Source organism: Stegodyphus dumicola, chromosome 3 (genome assembly GCF_044657685.1).
Source record: "Stegodyphus dumicola isolate Sdum_Otavi_A_Nest chromosome 3, ASM4465768v1".
NCBI lineage: Eukaryota > Metazoa > Arthropoda > Arachnida > Araneae > Eresidae > Stegodyphus > Stegodyphus dumicola.
Window position 1 is genome coordinate 136,054,482 of NC_140770.1, and position 18,328 is coordinate 136,072,809.

An 18,328-nucleotide genomic window follows, 5' to 3' on the forward strand; every position below is an offset into this window, starting at 1 on the left:
GAGGTAGGAGTAATTCATTGAAGCTGTTAATTAGATAGTAAGCCATAGGAAGTTTGAGTGCAGAGTGGTTGATAGAAGCAGTCAACTAGACAGTAAGACACGAGCTTGAAGGCGGAGTGGCTGATAGATCCATTTAATTAGACAGTAAGCCACGATAGGTCTGAAGGCGAGTGATTGATAGAAGGAGTTAATTCCGTAGCAAATCACCTCTCAGACTGCATAAGTTAAGAATATATTTTTATCATTAATGAAAGATCTCTAAAGAATTATTCCATTTCCCCGCCCATATTTCTTTGGTGTAAAAGCGCTATCACAGATACCTGTGTTTCTGACAACCAGTTTGATTCGGACAGTTTTCTGTCGGATTTATCACTGAAAGAAAGACGGGCGATTTTGTTTTCTTGCATTAACCATATTACATGGATATCAGATTCTCGCTAGAAACAAGTTATATATTTTCTCCCTGTATTCTTTTCAAATTGTGTAAGAGGGACTTAAGACATATTTTTCACTCTGCTTATTTCATTTTTAATTAGTTGCCTAAAATAGTTATAAAAAAGAAAATATATATATGGTTTCAATGACCCCATCTAGTTTAATTTCATAAAAGAATTTTAATATTTATAATCTGATGCATCATGTACTAAATGTAATTTTATTTAAACCAGTGAGCTTAAAAAGTCTAAAATTATTTTATTAAGGACTACGTTTATTGTTTTTAAATCTCTTTGTTAATCAGTAATGGACAGATTAAATCTGAAAGTTAAATATCTTACTTCAAAGCGTAAGATATTACATATATATATAAATTCAGTTGTTAATTTGCAAAGTTTTCACAAATGTTTTCAAATACATTACATTATTATGATGTCGTGAAGTTCCGTAAATTTCTTTTTTCTTTCTTTTTTTAATAAGATATGCAACTTAACATATCCCGTAAACTTCCATAAATACGTACTTGAGGAATATTACGGAGCTACAGTTTAGGAGCACCAATTCAAAGGGTACTGCTGTTTTTCCTTGGATTTTCTCCTCGCACAACTAAGGACAACAGGTGTGTATCTTAGATCTTATGAACTGGCACAGTGGTACAGAAATAAATAGGGACTTTACTGAACAGCGATGTTGCGATAATTTCAATGTTTACGATAAGTGTTTCTTAAACAAAATTTTTGATTTTTAATTCACATTTCAGTTAGTAAAAGTATACTGATAAAGGAATGTATCAATTAACACTTTTAAAATAAACATTTGGAAAACGTAATAAAATTGAGCGTGAAAACCTAGCTAAATTTTACGTAAAATTTTTCCACTATTCTGGAAACTCATCCTCGATGTTTACCATGCTTGATGTGGTGTGATGATGAGTCACTATTTAAATTTGGTACCTAACAACAACAACAACAAATTTGGCATTCCCTGTTCCGCGAACTGAATCGGACTACAGGTCCCCCCACTCTTTAGAGCCAGACTCGGAGGTTCAACCTCCTTTTTAGCCCCTTAGAGAGGGAGGCGCACCGCCTAGTTAGTCACCCGGCACGGCACTGGTCGTTATTTGCTACCCACCAGTCGCTCGGGCTGCCCGTCGCAGCGGGTCATCACCCAGCGTACCCGGGGGATATCCCCCGGGCTACTAGTTCCACGCAGCGCTAGGACGTGCCAGACCCCGAGGCCGGCCAATAAGTGACCTTTCCCAGAGCTTTCAGAACCACCAAGTTCATAAATTTTATACCCCCGTGGCCGAGACCATGGAGGTAGGAAGTTAGTTCTTTCTTACCTCCATGGCCGAGACAGCCTAGATACAGATCCTAGCCAGTAGCTTCGCAGAGTTCTCTACGTCGACCACCGGGGGGGGTTGGGTTTGATACCTAACCAAACTCAAAACCTACGTTCGTGTTCACGTGTTTTTAATTTTTATTGAAAGCACACATCAACTATCTGCTTAAGCTCCATCCCGGTTTTCATCGAGGATACCCAGAGCAGGAAATCTGAAAATCTTTTACCTTTTTTCATTTACCCTCAACCTCTCGGCTGAACTTTTGACCCGACAAATTTCAAGTACCTTCACGCCAATATTCACATCTTTTTCTGCACTACAGTCATATTTTTGTCTTAACTAAGATTCGAACCCGGACTCAAAAGACGTGGAAATTCGTCACTATCCTACCATACGGGTTGGCAACCTTAGTTCGATGAGGATTTCATTTCCTTAATACTTTTCATTTCATGTATCCGTAACATAAAATTCGGAGAATCTTCAAAAACGTAAATTTTCCCACAAATAAAGAGCTAATAGACTAATTACAGGGAATGCAAACACTATAATTTATTTTGAGTAGCTTACCATATAAAATTAATTCTACAGAAAAATAAAGTCCTTTGAATAATCATCTGTCTGGAAAAGTGTGGAACACGGCTTCGTAGGAAATTGTGTACCACTTACAAAAGAATGTGCTTAGAATAAACAATTAGTGCCCGTTTCCATAGAAATACTCAGGTGCTGAGTTGGAAGATAAACTAATTACTGCTGTGGAAAATTCCCTGTCTTTTAAAACAGTCTTAATGTGTTACGTTGATTGCAGATGGCAACAACGAGACGAATTAAGGCCTTTGTTTTATTGTTTACTGTTGTCTTCATAGTCGTTACAATGTGCGATGGAAATTTGAGGCTTTCTTCTCTCCGCCTACTCCCACATTGGGGAGACAATAAAAGGAAAATTAAGGTAAGGAAATTGCAAAATTCTTACTCTTTCTGGCTATTGATCGCAGCTGTATTTTCAGAATGAGAGAGCAACAGTTAGAAACAGAGTTGGATTTGTTTAATTTATTTTAAAGTGGAAAGGAAGAGAGTGCGATTTGCTTCTGTATGTTAAAAGTCTCAACTCGAATATTTTAGTGTTATAAGAGTGAATATGACTTATTTATTTTAAAAGCCATCATTCCAGATTTTACTGATGGTTATGCAAAATAGCTGCTTTGAGAATTAGTAACCAGAATTTTGGTGTTGCCACAGATATTTTCATAATAAAAAATTTATTTCATAATTTAAGAATTATTTTTCACAATTTTAATTGTAAGAGAAGATTTTACGTATTCACGCCAAATTCCTACTCCAGCTTGATTTTATAAAAATTAAAGTTATAAATTAAAAGAGATATTGAATATTATAAATAATAATTATAAATTAATTAAAAAATTAAATGTATAATTTAAATAAAATTATAAAATAATAAATAATAATTATAAATTAAAAGATATATTGAATGGTTTTAATTTCAGATTGCTTACTTTTTCTCTGCTCATCTAATATTTTATAATATTGTATAAGAATAACTGCGTTTACTGCTTTGAAATCGCTTTATAAATCAACACCAGATAGATCAACTTTGAAAGAAAAATGAAATATCTTACGCTTTGTCGAATGGCAACACATTGACGCATTGTTTGTAAGATAAAAATACTTTATTTTGGATAGTGGCAGCACATTTATGTAAAACCGCTGAGTTTTCTGAGAAAATTGAAGAATGAGTATCTTATGCTTTGCCAAGTGGCAACACATTGCTTTTTATGAAAATTTCGTTAGTTTTGGGCAAAAGATAAATCAAACGCAAATTCAAAATTCGGACTTCGAGGTGCATATGCTCGGGTATAGGCCTTTGCATGTTAAACATTTGGTGGCTTATTTTTTTCTCAATGCGAGGAACAAACTGTAGAGACATTAGGTTAATTGGAAATGCCGAAGAGATGAAAAATTAGCAACCACCTTCACCGGGATTCGAACCATGGACCTCTGGAATACCTGGCGAGCGTGCAGAACCACTACACCACGAAGGCACTCTAGGAAAGCGGGAGAAATACCTTATAAAACAAGCGCACAGACACATATGTATACGTACGTACGTGCATGCATGCATACGTACATTCGCACGAATATACTTATAAACAGATTCTTACTAAAATTTCAGATGTTACTTCTGTCACATCTGAAAAATAATTAAAATTCTAGGAATTTCATCAAAAATTTCCATTTTATTCTGAATCAAATATATAAAATGCATGCTACTAAAAAAAATCTCAAGTATTTTCCTGTATAAATTTTTGTGTTCAAATTTTTGTTAGATTTTGGTTTAGTTTGACGACAATAATTTACATAAGGAAGTCCATCAAATTTCAAGTATCTACCATTAACCTCTTTTAAAATACCATACGCGCAATAGTGAAAAATCATATATTTGAGAAAATCAATTTTTAGTGTAATTTGGTTTTGAAAAATGCTTTGGTTATTAATGAAGTGGATGTAGTTCTTAATTTCGTAGAAGATATGATATTAATATATAATTATAGCTGATATTAAAATAAATAAAAGCTTAATTCACCGAACCAGAAGGACTGAAAATGATTTAACACAATCAAAGCTAAAACGAAGACTTGTTTAGTAAACAAGCACATATCTATCGGTAACTATTTCAGCTAAAATTTCCCGAATATATTAAAAGTACTTTTTAGCTATACAGTGGTAAAACTATGCATTTAATTATTATCTCTTATTCTAATTAGGGTCAAATGATTTTTATCACAGCCATACTCTCATCAGTTATTTAAGTTCAAGTTTAATTCTTGAAAGTTCCCAGAAAATTCAAGGGTCTTCTTATATATTCTAGCTGATCTTATTTTTGAGTAAATACGGTGGTACACATGCATATTAAGGGGGCTCGGTACCATCTGAATGATTTTTTTTCTATTTAAGAACTTTCGTTTATTTTTGATGAATATAATTGTCGCGTGCGTACGGGTTCGTAATAGATTGAATGCCCAACTCTGATGAAAAGTTAATAAAATTTATTCTTATCACAAGAAATAAATCAAAATGCTGTAATTTTTCCTCTCATATATTCGTACACTATCACAATATTATACAATAAACGTTAAAATAGAACACAATTCAAAGCTCAGAAAAAGCTAATCTGATCTCAAAATTACATCACCTAAGTAAACAACAACAGCTCACTAAAAAAACTGAACTGATATATTTCTGTCCAGCTTTTATAAGCTTTTTAATCACTGACGAGAAGCTTCTGGTAATTTCTATTTTCTCGAGGTTCCTGGAATGCAAAATCAATTACGAGATATCTATTTATTAAATGCGCGTGCTCCTGTATTTTTACTTTTTCCGCCTAGCTTTCTCTTAAAAAACGCGTCACGCGCTGCATTGTACAGGGAAATGAAACAATTGTAATTACAATTCTACTAAAAATAGCAAACTAAATACAAAAACCGTAACATTATTTAATGGTTTTGTAAAACAAAATAATTTTAAGCTGAAAAATATTTTTTGCCTGTAATATTTTTGTTTAAATTTTTTGAAGAAAAACGTAACAATTAAAATATTTTCTTCTCCTACAATTTTTAGTGTTCTTCCCAAAACTTTTTATTGTATCCATTAGAATGTTCTTAATAACTTAAGGCCCACGAGCGGTAAAGTCGCTGAACACTGGTAGTTCGGTCCGAGGTTCGAATCCCGCGAACGGGCTGGCTATATGGATGCTTTCCTGGTTTTCCCCATCTGTAACGTGTATACGAGCCAGTTTTCCTTAGAAAGTTCTCCACAAAGGCGTTCCTTCCCTTAGGCAGATAGCCCTCGAGGCTTTGTCGTAATTAAATAACTTAACCTATCTTAATAACTATAAGGATCGATTTCGGAATTAATGAATTATTCTCTGAGAAAAAAATATAAAAGCGTATTTTTATGTAAAACATTGAAAAAGTATGATCTCAATTATATTTTTACTTCCAGTAATTTTTCTTTCATTATTCGGCAAACCCTTCCTTATTTCAGTTAAGTATATAATTTTAAAGAAGCAGTAGAGATATTAAAGAATTTAGTTCGTATCTATATAAGTTTTAGGACTTTAAGTAAAAGCATTTAATCGAAAAAATACAAATTGAGAAAATTCAACTTAAAGAATATAAACTGCCTAAATGTTCATTAAATCATTTCAAATTTTTAAATATTGTATTACTGAATTTCAATACATATATATCTAAAGTAAAACTATTATTATTCAGTTGGTTAATATAAACATAAATTACAAGTTTTTATTTTAAAACGTTATCTTGCCAGAAATACTGCGAGAGAAAAACCATAAAATGAAAGAAAAATTTTTCTTTACCTGTTTTTATTTTGTAAAACACTTTCAAAACAATTTTATTGTATGAATGAATTATAATATATTTTCTGAAACATTTACAATGAGTATTAAAACATTTATAAAGATCATTAATAATATTAATTTGTCGTTTTGTTCATTTTTTTAAAAAGCAGAATTTGAAATTTGAATAGACGTAAAACACTTTATTTAAAACCGCTCAGAAGTATATGTGATTTCTTCTCTTCTTTTAGCCATTTGGTCTCATTTATAAATTGCATTTTCAATTCATTTAGGAGTATGTTAATTGAAGATTTTAATATTTCTTCCAGCACGATTTTCAATAATGCTGCTGTGAGGAACTTAATCACTTTTATTAAGCCATCTCTTTCTGTTTGTGTATTATGAAATATAATTTCAATTTTTCAAGAAGCGTAGAAAAATTGACTGATAATACACATAGAAATATTTGCTTAGCTATGTATATATATATAGATAGATAAACCCGCTTGTTCGATTTCAGTTATTGAAAAAGCATAGCAAAGAATATTTATCGATAGAGAGATAAACCTGCCAGTTCAAAACTGAAAAAGCAGAATTTTTTCCCTAATTTCACTTAGTATTAAAATAAATCAATTTATATATTTAAATAGAGTTTGCTGATAATATCTATCGTATTAATTACATTCCTCTTCTTTCACACTGATGTTTAGTAAGCTACTGAAACAATTAAGAAGCTTAAAAAAAAAAAAAAAAACACTGAAGGAAGATTTAGCATTTTAAAGAACTGTTCTAAATTTTTAGAAGCCTTTTTATACAATTTATTATCGTTAGATGGTTTCAAAACTTCTTTTCAGTGTAGTAAGCCTGTTAAAGTATTTTTTAGGAAAAATTGAAAAAATCGGTATTTTCATCGATTTGCGGAACCAAGGCTCTTGAAGAAAAGGGACATCCCGGTAAAAAATTTCCTTAAACGAAAGGCTTAAAAAGTATTTTATTTGCTTTAAGTAAATATGAACATACTATGCTTTCACAAAAATAATACAAAAGGAAAATAATGTTTACGGAATGCAGCTTTAAAATGAAATCTAGGTCCGTGGTTTTATGGAGTTTGTGCTATCCTTATTGTTGTGTAACCAAAGCCAATTTCTTTGTAACATTAGTATTATTATTTTGGGAACAAGTTGAAAAAATGCAAGATTTCATGAAATTCCTTGCAAAAACAATTCTAGTTTCATGGTCTGTGACGTAAGCTAGCAGAAACATCCGCTTATCGATCCGCAAGAGAAAATAGAAAAGATGAACTCGTCGAGAATAAAGAACTGTAGCGGAAGAAGGAAACGGTCTAAATCTACGGACAACAATAAAAAGGGTTGTTTGCTTCGGGGAAGGGGGAGAAAAATACAAGAGAGTTCTAGGAAATTTGATCGAAAGCGATGGCCTTGCATTGATCTCTTTAAATGCCTTTTTTCCTGGTGTTTTTTCAAGCTGAATTTCAAGAAAAACAAACCGAGCTTTCCTGTTTTTTCCGCTATTTTCAAAATAAAATGTTTCCTAATGTAAACAACAATTTCTTGCATTTGTTTTTCTTTTAACACCAAACAGTTCAAGTAAATGTTCGTAGACTGGAGAAATTTCTTATAGATTGAAGGGGCTATAGCAGAAATTTTTTGGACATAAGGCATTTTTATTCTGAAATTTTGATAATACCAAGGATATTAATTTATTGGGGGAGATTTGTTTATAATGACGGAAAGTGGCTCTCCTAGAAAACCCGACATTTTAAAGCGTACAGCATTAAAACACAATGAAATAACGTTAATAAGAGGAAGAAAACTGTAACAAATGTGCATAATATGTCATTCAAGATGGCCAATCATCCTGATGGTAATTGAGGATAAATACTGTATTTTAGAATCGGTATTAACTTTAAAAATGTTTAGTAAAACTGCAGTTCAGAAAGAAAATTTAAAACTTTAAACAATCAAAAAATCTGATAATTTTCAGATTTTAAATTACGTGCAAAGGAGCATTCTTGTAACATTTTGTGTGTTACCTTTATTTATTAAATATCACGTTCTTCGCACTTAAACCAAAAAATTCAGTTCAAGAGCAATATCGCAAAATAATTTTAAAATGAGCATATCTTTAGAATTTCAGATACACAGTCTCGCGCGATGGAGATAAAAATGTTTTTCTGTGCGCCATTGCTCGCTTTGAAATCCTTGAGTTTGTTAATCAAAAATTCGTTAACGTTTTACAATATATGAAGTCGATAATAAAAAAAATTCCAAATTTCAAATTTAGGCTTCCAGATGCCCATATTTGCAGGAGGATTACCTTATTCAAAATTAGATGGCTCTAGGTACCGTTGTTTTATCCCAATGCGAGAAACATACATACATATATTTATGCGGATTCTTCATTATTTAATTTCTTCAAATATAATACAGGGCTGTAATATTTGGTGGCAACAATTTGAAAAGTTAAACCACACTTGTAGTGAATCAGCGCAAAATGCCGAAACGAAATTAACAGCTCTTCTGGGCAAATTGCCCCTTTGGACTAAAAAATGATTCTTTTTTATGATAATATTTTATCCTCGTTTATTGCCACGAGGAAACGTTTTATTTAATAAATGAAAAGACTTAATTATCCAAGATGTCGCTATGAATTTATTTAACTTGATTGCTTGCACATGAGGTCTGATACAAATATTTCCCTCTATCAATACTTTTTGTTTTGCTTTGACTCCAAATTCTCTTATTCAGGACTATAAAACCCTAAAAAATATTTTCCTTCGACGTATTTAAAAAAAAAAAAAAAAAAAAAAAAGAGTACTTATTACTTTTTTTTTGGTTTAGAGCCTATTTAGAAAATAAAATTTCATATATTTCCTATAAAATATATAACGTTACCGATATTTTGGTTACTTGAAAGCTTACCTCATTTCACTAATTCTTACAAATCTTTGATTAATTCATTCTTATAAAGGAGTTCTGCCCCCCCCCGATATATTATTTAGTGCTCCTGGCTCCTGTATCATTCGTTGGGCTCGGGTATGATTTGGTGGCAGGGGGAGAATAGTGGAAATCCCTCGGACCCGTTTCTCGGGCTACTGTGCACCAAAATTGGGACGGACCTGGGTAAAATCATATTGTCACCTATATTGTGCTCAAAGTCCATGTCACCGACAGCCACAATCATGCGCTTCTTGCCAAAATAAAATTCGTGGATTTGTTCCAATTAGGTCCGACAAGTGAAATTAGCCACAGCAAATGTACGATATTTTTAGGGCAAATATTGTTTACCAGTAGATAAGCTAAAACCTTTGAACAGTGTTCCTTTCCAATCTCAATCCGAATGGTAGATTGAGCTAGTTTCACATATCTGTACGTGTAAATCAACAGCAGAGCCAATGAAACGCCACGTGCCTGATTTTACATTTTCTGCAGGTTCTGTAAAATAAATACGATAGAAATTTCATCTATCGGGAATCATTTCCCCGCGCAAAATATTCGCCATTTCGGATCACGAATACAATTCTGTTTAAGTAACGTTATTTCTTCTCGCATTCGTTGTTTCCGGAACTATTGTTTTATCAATATTAATCATTTAAAGATAATGTTCTCGGGACGACATTTCTCGCATTAATCGTCTGAAAAGAAATATATACATAAAATAAGGCACGTATTTATTATTACTTTCTCTTTGGGCTGTACTAAAGAGCTTCTAATGCTGTGTTTCAGACGAAATTGTATATATTTATTTGCAAACTTTCATTGCAGGAAGAAGATACTCAATCTTTTAGTAATGATTGTGGAATCATCATGCCAAATGTCCCGAAGTGCGACAAGTCCACCTACTTCAGAGATTGCAAAAGAAAAATTGGTAAGAATTTTCAAAATTTATTCTTTTTAATATTATATATAACAGTTTTTGGAGGACGAATTTCAAGATACGCAAACAAACCTACTAGATAATGGACTTAACTAGTGTGCAAAACTAAGCAACTTTTCCGATTTGGGTCATAATTCCAGAAGATTTTTCCCTGGTATCTTCTGTATTCAAGTATTTATGTAGTTCTCTTAATGCATACCATATATGCTGCAGCAAGAGTTTTAAGTAATGGCCTCCACAATGTGGTTATTATATATTTTCTCTCATTTCAAGCAATCTTATTTTAATAACTGTCAGTTCGGTAGGCTGTAAGTGCATTTTTCATAACAAGTTGTAGTATAAGAGTTACCATGGCATCTCTTGAAATGCATCGAATGGTTTTATATGTTTCATTTTTCTCGTATGTAATAAATTAATAAATGTTAAGTATTTATGTACAGTTATGATAATGCATACTATATATGTTGCAGCAAGTGTTTTAATGTTAGCAAGTGTTAAATATTAAGTACCTATGTACAGTTCTCTTAATGCAAACTATATATGTCGCAGCAAGTGTTTTAAAGTAATGGCATCCACAAAGTGGTTTTTATGTATTACCTATTTTAAAAATTGTCTGTTCGGTAGGCTGCAAATGTTTTTGGTTTTTTCATGAAAAGTTGTTTAAGAGTAATGATGGTATCTCTTTAAACGCATTGAAAAGTTTAATATGCTTAATTTCAGTTCGTACCAGGCATTCAGTATACTAATTTTAGAAGTAATAATATATTAAATGTTAAGCATTTTTGTACAATTCCGTTAATGCATACTATATATGATGCAGCAAACATAATTGTATGTAAATGTATATATCGCTAGGGTATCTTTGTGACATAGCAGAATGTATAGTAGTAATAATAATAGTTGTAACTGATTATATTAGTGCCATAAGTAACATGTTCTGGCATTTTAACCTTCATAAATAATCTCCTGTATTCAATAATCATTGTATATTACAGCCCTTGTTTAGCCATGTATTTGTTTTAAATTCTCAACAAATACTCGGCTGAGAGAAATCCTCGGAGGCATTTGGTCAGCTCGACTGCCACCGGGATGGATTAGGCTCTGGGTCTGGGCGTCTCTTGCGAGGTTCCCATGTGGCCTCTGCTGTCCAAACTCTAGATAATGGTGGACATGGCGCTGTACCAGTTAACCACAATGGTAAAGGGATAATGCCCACGTTCCCCGTCACTTGTCCCTCGTATCATATATTTAGCATAATCCTGTAGCATATAGCTTATTCTGTACCTAGCATCATGTATCCAGGCATCTGCATATATTATCTCGTAATATCCTGTATCATGTAACTTATTCTGCACCTTGTATCGTGTATCCTGGCATCTGCATAAAATTAGTATTTTCTGCACCTTGTATCGTATATCTCGTATCATCTCGTAATGTGTAACTTACTCTACACGTTATGTTCCTAAGTACGTGTATGTCATTTTACGTATGCCACCTTATGTAGGTTCATATTTATGTCATCCTACATATCTCATGCACCTTTTGTTCTTATGTATCATATACTTCAGCATAGCGGTACCATCATCTGCAGATCATTGTATCTACTTATATCTGTATCAGCGTATATATGCATAATGCTGGATATAATTTTGTATATTCATATCTGCATATATCTGAATCCGCGTATATTGTTATTAGTATCTGCATGTGTGACAGAAAGATTATTAATTAGCAAGGATTTCGTAAGCAGGCCGTAAATATATAGGCCTTACATATACGCATTACTGGATTACTGAATCAATAAATACTGGGCAGTTGTGTGTGAGTGATTTCTTCCTGGGGGGGCGCTTGTCTGCTGGACTACCCTCGGGGATGCATCGGGTTCTGGGTTTGCGAGGCGTCCGCAACGCCTCTGAGTGGCTATCTAGATAAAGGTGGACGTGGAGCTATACCGATTAACCGTATTGGTAGAGGAGTGGTGCACACGTCCTCCGTCGCATGTCGCATGTGTTGATTCCCTCCTCCGAGGTGGCAACTCCTAAGGTCCATATGTTCGGAGTGAACAGTAATTACCTTTCCACAATACTAGAACCAGTATTCCTGCGGTGGTCCGTTTTGACTCGATAGGGATTTAGGGATACAGTTAAGTCTGTCTCCGGCAGAGTGATCGCTACATAGAACTGTAGTGAAAGTTTGTCGTTGGGGGTTTCGGTCTCCGGGCATCGCCTCCAGAGTGAGTGACCAATGTAAGCATGTATGAGCTACTTTTGCTGGATCTAGTTGACTCAATCTAGTGTAGTGAGTTGGCTTTTTTTGGCAATCTCATGGTAGCGTGTTGAAAAAGGAATTTCTCGCTTAAATGTTGCATATTAGTATATATATTCGTTATAATAGGCACTTAAAGATTTTTCGATAAGTGTTTCTGCAACGTTGCTCCCATGGGCTAGAATTTTAACTTTAGAAACAACAGATGGCCCAGATTCCAGATATATAGATAACTGTAGCACAGCCAGGATGGTTTTTTCGGAACAAACTATTCATTTCATGACGATATATCATAGTTAACACGACAGCAGTTTAAAAGAATACTTTTGGACTAATTCCTGCTAACATAATTTTTGTCTTTTTAACTTTATTATTAAACATCGCTTTTATCATTCACACTTACGCCGCATGAAATTCAATAGTAAAATTTTTTATAAAAATGTTTAAAGAGCAGTGTATTTTTAGAATTATGGATAAAGTGTTCAGTGTTGCTAAACATTCTTTTTTTTTTCTTTTCTCAGTTTATCGTATCAAGATTATGTTTTCTTAGTAAGATGACATACTCAACTATTTTTGCCTTTTTGTCTCCAACCTTTTTAACATTGTTTATTAAACATCCCATTCTTTGCACTTACGCCGCATAAAACTCAACAACAAATCACAAAATTCTCTTTTGTCCAAATTTATCTTTATATAACCTAAAAATAATAATATTCCATGAAATATCCAATAGATGGAATTCATTTTTGCAGAGAATATGTAAAAGGCAAACCTAATTAGCATTATCCATTAAAAAATTATCAAACGCTTTGCGCAAAGTAAATATCTGAGTGAATTTCTGAAATGCAGCGTCTCATTTCAGCGTGAATTGACTTTTATAGCTCCGAAGTATTATTTGGAAAAAATCTGTTAAGTGACGAATCACGAATTAACGAAAATAACCCTTAGCGCTCCTTTGGCTCCGCTACGAAGCCGTTCGTCATTTGTTCCGTAACTCCGTAGGCTCCGCTACGGAGCCCAATGTTTTTAGCATGATTAAGCTTAAGATGTTACGGAATCGTCGGCGTTGGCAATTGTTATTTGCAGTTAAAACGTGCTCAGTCTTGCTACTGTTACGATTGAAACATTATTTGACCCAATTTATGGTTATTAACATAGAGAAAAATAATTATTGTGATGAGAATATAGAGTTGAGTGATAGTAAAGACGTGTTTGATTTTTCATTATTAGAATATATTGTGGAAGACAATGTTGATTATAATTCTAACACTTCAAGTAGTGGTTCCGAAATTATACTACCAAAGAGACGACGAATGATAGTTATTAGCAAAGATGACTGCATTAGCAAGGTTATTAGCAAGGATGACTTAAAAGTGAAAGCGAAGAGTCGCCAGAAGACTTAGATGAATGGCGCGATGTCACGGAAGAATTAGATATTCCGGATAGAATACATTTTAGTGTATCGCCAAAGGTCATTGGACCACATATTCCTACAAATATTGTACAGCCGACACAATATTTCAAATTATTTTTCACAAACGAACTGGTAAATGAAATTATAAAAGAAACAAACAATTACGCAGAAATGTTCTAAAGAATAAAGAAATATCTAGTAATTCTATTTGGAAAACGTGGCGTACTGTGGAAGAGGATGAGTTTTGGGCTTTTATTCGAGTTATTATCAATATGGGTACGATACCTCTGGCGAATATGCAGGATTATTGGTCAGTTAAGGAGAATAGTCACATCCCTTTTCTTTGGTAAAATATTTACAAGACAGAGATTTATGCAGATATTCTGGATGCTGCATTCCGCTGCTAAAATGTGCCGGAGTTGCTGGTAGGCAGTGGTACAAAAACGTGCAGAGCGCTAAGGGTTAATAATAAATAAAAAAAATCTGAAACTTTTTTATATTACGCTCAAAGGGGCGTTTTTTTATTCATACACTTATACACGTTTTGAGAGCATTTGTGATAACGACTTTTTGGGCTAAAATATTCTCGCGTGCTAAAGATGTTTCATTCCGTACAGTGCTGTCACTGCTCGCTTTTAAATCGTTGAGTTTTTCGTTAAAATTTTACAATATAGGAGATAGGTAATAAAACAAATTCAGAATTCCTGCTTTCAAGTGCCATATTTGGGTGGAGAATTACGTTAATCAAAATTTCATTTCTTTAAAATTAAATAAAAAATTTTAAATTAAAATTTAATTTTTAAATTACGAATTTTCCGCATTTGCTTTCTCTTGGTACCGTTGTTTTTTCACAATGCGAGAAATTTAGATTCATCCATGCAGATTCTTCATTATTTAATTTCTTTAAATATAGTGCAATGTGATAATATTTTGTGGCAACAATTTGAAAAGTGATTCAACGCGTTTAGTGATTCGATGCAAAATGCCGTTTCAACACTAATAGCCCTTCTCAGCTGACAAATAATATTAAATAAAGGTTAAACGAAAGTGGATAAATTATTTTATTGTTTTATTTTACAACATAACTCAAATTATGAGCAACATGGAGCAGTAAACTTCACAAAATAAATAAACTTATAAAATTAATCAAAATCTTCACTGTACACAATCTTTTGGATAAAAACATGGTTAAATTAATATTAATAAGCACTAAGCAACTGAATGCGACCACGCCACACACATTTCTTTATCTTCGCCTTTTCTAATGTAAAGTCTATAAATAATTTACATAATATTATTTTTAATGCTGCGAAATTATATAAGTTTAAAAATATATAAAAGAATATAAAAACAATCTGAAACAGCATTTTTCAAATAAAAAGATGACCTGTGGTAGAGAACTTAGTGAAAGAGTCTGCAGTGGAGGTGGATTATTGAGAAATGCTATTCTTAGCCAACTTCTTTCCCTATTGATGTTGAAAGTCTTTCCCAACTGATGTTGAAAGCTGAGAGTAGTTGAGGTCGTATGAATTGTTACATTCACGTGGTTGTGAGTGACGTCTTATAAGTATGTCTAGAATAGATTGTATGATTATACACTGTCTGTCATCGTAGATGACCCCCTATTCCTGACATATCGGAATGTATACGGCTTCTAACATTCTCGAAACATTTGTGTTAGTATCATTCGATCCTAATTTCCCTAGCGCCATATCTATGAGGTTAAATGCTTCGGCTGCTTCTTGTGTTGTACATTTCTTTGCGTTTCGAATCCGTTTTAAAGGTAAATAAGTAATGAACACAACATTATTAAGCAAATGACCAAGTTAACTGTGCGAATATTGTCAGCAGTTTAATTTAACAATAAATTTATTTGGCTACGTAAATTTCAAAGAAAAAATCTGATGTGGACAAAACATGACTTCCTTGTATTGCCTATTAAGTTGTTCACATTTTTTACTGCATCTCATTTAAACTTATTTCCTCGAATTTTATTAGATATATATTTCTCATTCAATTAATTCAGTTCTCATTTCGTTGCAAAGCAAAAATACATAAAAACTCAGAGCATCTTCATTAAAAATTGTGAAATATAAAAAACATAAAACACCAAATACAGTCAAAACAGTTAGAAAAAATTACAATTAAAATTAGATTAAAATTTCTACGCAAAAGCAGGCGATTCGGTTAGTGGTCAGAAAAACAAAACCGAAAATTTACTTTTTCTCCCACTCGGCAAAAAGATATTGAGGTTGGGGCAGAAGCTGACTTAATTCACTGTTCTGCTAAGAGTTTCAAATGTAAACAAATGGCGGCTTCATTAGGCTTAGTAGCACATAACAACCTTTAAATTATTCATATTTATACAGCTATAACATGCAGACTAATTAAAGTTATAAAAATTTTAACCGGAACATAAGAACAGCACAATTTAATCACTTTTAAACCAAAAAATGCTCAATTTACCAACGTATAAGAATAAAATACTGAACTCATCGAGCCCGTTAACAGCCTGGATATCTACCATGTATACGTACGATTGGTGCAGACGATTGCAACGAAAACGGTTGGTACACAACTACATTATATAGCAGTCCCATATGCAAAATTTCAGCGTTCTAAAGGTACTCCTTCTTGAGTTATGCTAGATACATACATACGTACATACAGACGTCAAGAAAAAATCACATTTAAATTCATTTTAAATCGATTTTAAAATCCTTTTTTGGCAAAAAATAGTCTTTCATTCTGTTTGTGCGTGCATATATTGCGCAAAAACATCGTTCAAATGGTTTCAAGAGCGGTTGAAATGGATATTTTCGTTGAAATGTGATACCCTATTTCGGTATTACAATATTTCCTTTACTTCGTACAAGGAAATAAACACAGTTAAATTAAGTAATACAAAAGAAAGTTTCGAAAGAAAATAAAAGCAATGCTTTTGTTTACTTTTTTTTTTATTTCGATAGAAGTCAGTGGGAAGCAAAAAAGTACTGTATGTACACTTAATTTGTTTTTTATTACTTAATAGTTAATTTTTGATTGCTGATTTAACAATATTTATAAGCATCGTTTAAAAGTCTGTACCTGCCCTCATTATCGCAACCATTGGTCATACACATATTCTTTCGCATATGAAAATGTTTGACGCAGGTATTCATGTTTGGACATTTTTAAATTTAAAATTTTAGTTTTTTTAATTGCTTTTCTAAGTTTTTATGCATTCTTCTGATCTCTACAATTGCATTAGGGAAAAAATGTTATACTCATAGAATATTACAAAACATAACTCCCATATGGCAGACAAAATTTTGACCGAGATGTTTTCTTTTAGAGTTAGGGATCATAATCAGGAACCGTACGCAAACCGAAGAGCGAAATGTTTGCATTTATACGTAACAAACTGTGAAAAATCAGTTTAGAAAACAGCTTCTGATGCGAATAAATTAAATGAAAAACATTTCTATACCAGTTGTCTTTAAAAGTGTTGATCAATGTTATGTTTTTCAAAAAGGAGAGCTTGATCACAGAATCTTACAAAATTCGTATTGTTACGAAAGCCCGCCCAGCTGCCGTAAGAAAGCTTCCCCGCAAAGCGTATTTATGGTTGCCAGAAAATGGCAAAAAAAAGGCGGGGTTGCCAAATTTGGCGCGAAATCGCCCATTTAGCGACAAAACAGGCTATGTGCCATAGACAGAGCGAGACCATTCTAGAACGAATTCTTATAGATTTACCCCAGAATGTTCTCGAAAACAACTCAAAAACTATAAATACCCTACCTGTACGTGGAGTAACAGTGTATCTTGAGTTTTATCGTTAATAGTATCTTGAGTGTATTGAGTTCAGTGGTAGTGCTTTGAGTTCAGAGATTAGCTCGAGAGCGACCGAACCGAGTCGGGATCTGTACTTTAGTGCTTTGCCGTGAAGCTGTCTTCATCGTTGCAACCTGAAGGCTCTGTTGCTGATAGTTTCCGCGTGTTTATCGTAGCTTTCTCCACGGCTGTAAACTGTCTTTGGAATTGTCCTGAGTAATACTGACAAATAAATTGTGTTTTCATTCTTCATCGAGTGTGGTCATCAAGCACTCCAAATCCGCGAATACGTAGAACGCAACTACTATAGAAAACACTATCCGACCCCGGTATTGTCCTTAATCCTAGCAGTTTTTGCGTAAATTTAAAAGTATTTATATATTAATGAATTTTTCTGTATGATTATTGAATTATGATTCTATGATAACCAAACTGCATGAGAATACTAATAATATAGTTAAGCTTATAAAACGTAATAAATTAAAATTGTATGAAAATTCTTTCAACATACTAGTTGTAACAAATTTACAGATTAAGGATTTCAAAACTTATAAATTAAGCTTGTGGAAATTCTTTCTACATACTAGTTATAACAAAATTTCAAGTTAAGGAATATTATATAATAGTAAATTCCAAACGACTATCAAAGAATGGAATTTAAAGAAAAAAAAATCAACTTCGAAGGATTGTAATTTATTTATTAACCCACCCCTCAAGGCAAAAGTTAGATTTTCTAATTTTTATAAAACTTTTTTTTAATTTCATAATGTCAAAACATATGTCACAAACA

General features: G+C 32.9%; 1 protein-coding gene across 3 annotated transcripts in view; it reads left to right on the top strand.

The window, feature by feature from the left end:
* LOC118183632 (anoctamin-7-like) overlaps positions 1 to 18,328 on the top strand; it is a 383,713-nt gene that overhangs the window by 161,829 nt on the left and 203,556 nt on the right. For all 3 annotated transcript variants that reach the window (XM_035353229.2, XM_035353228.2, XM_085813343.1), the window contains one exon: positions 9,935 to 10,037. In XM_035353229.2, coding sequence (XP_035209120.1) covers positions 9,935 to 10,037 — 103 coding nt within the window. The remainder of the gene's footprint in view (positions 1 to 9,934; positions 10,038 to 18,328) is intronic.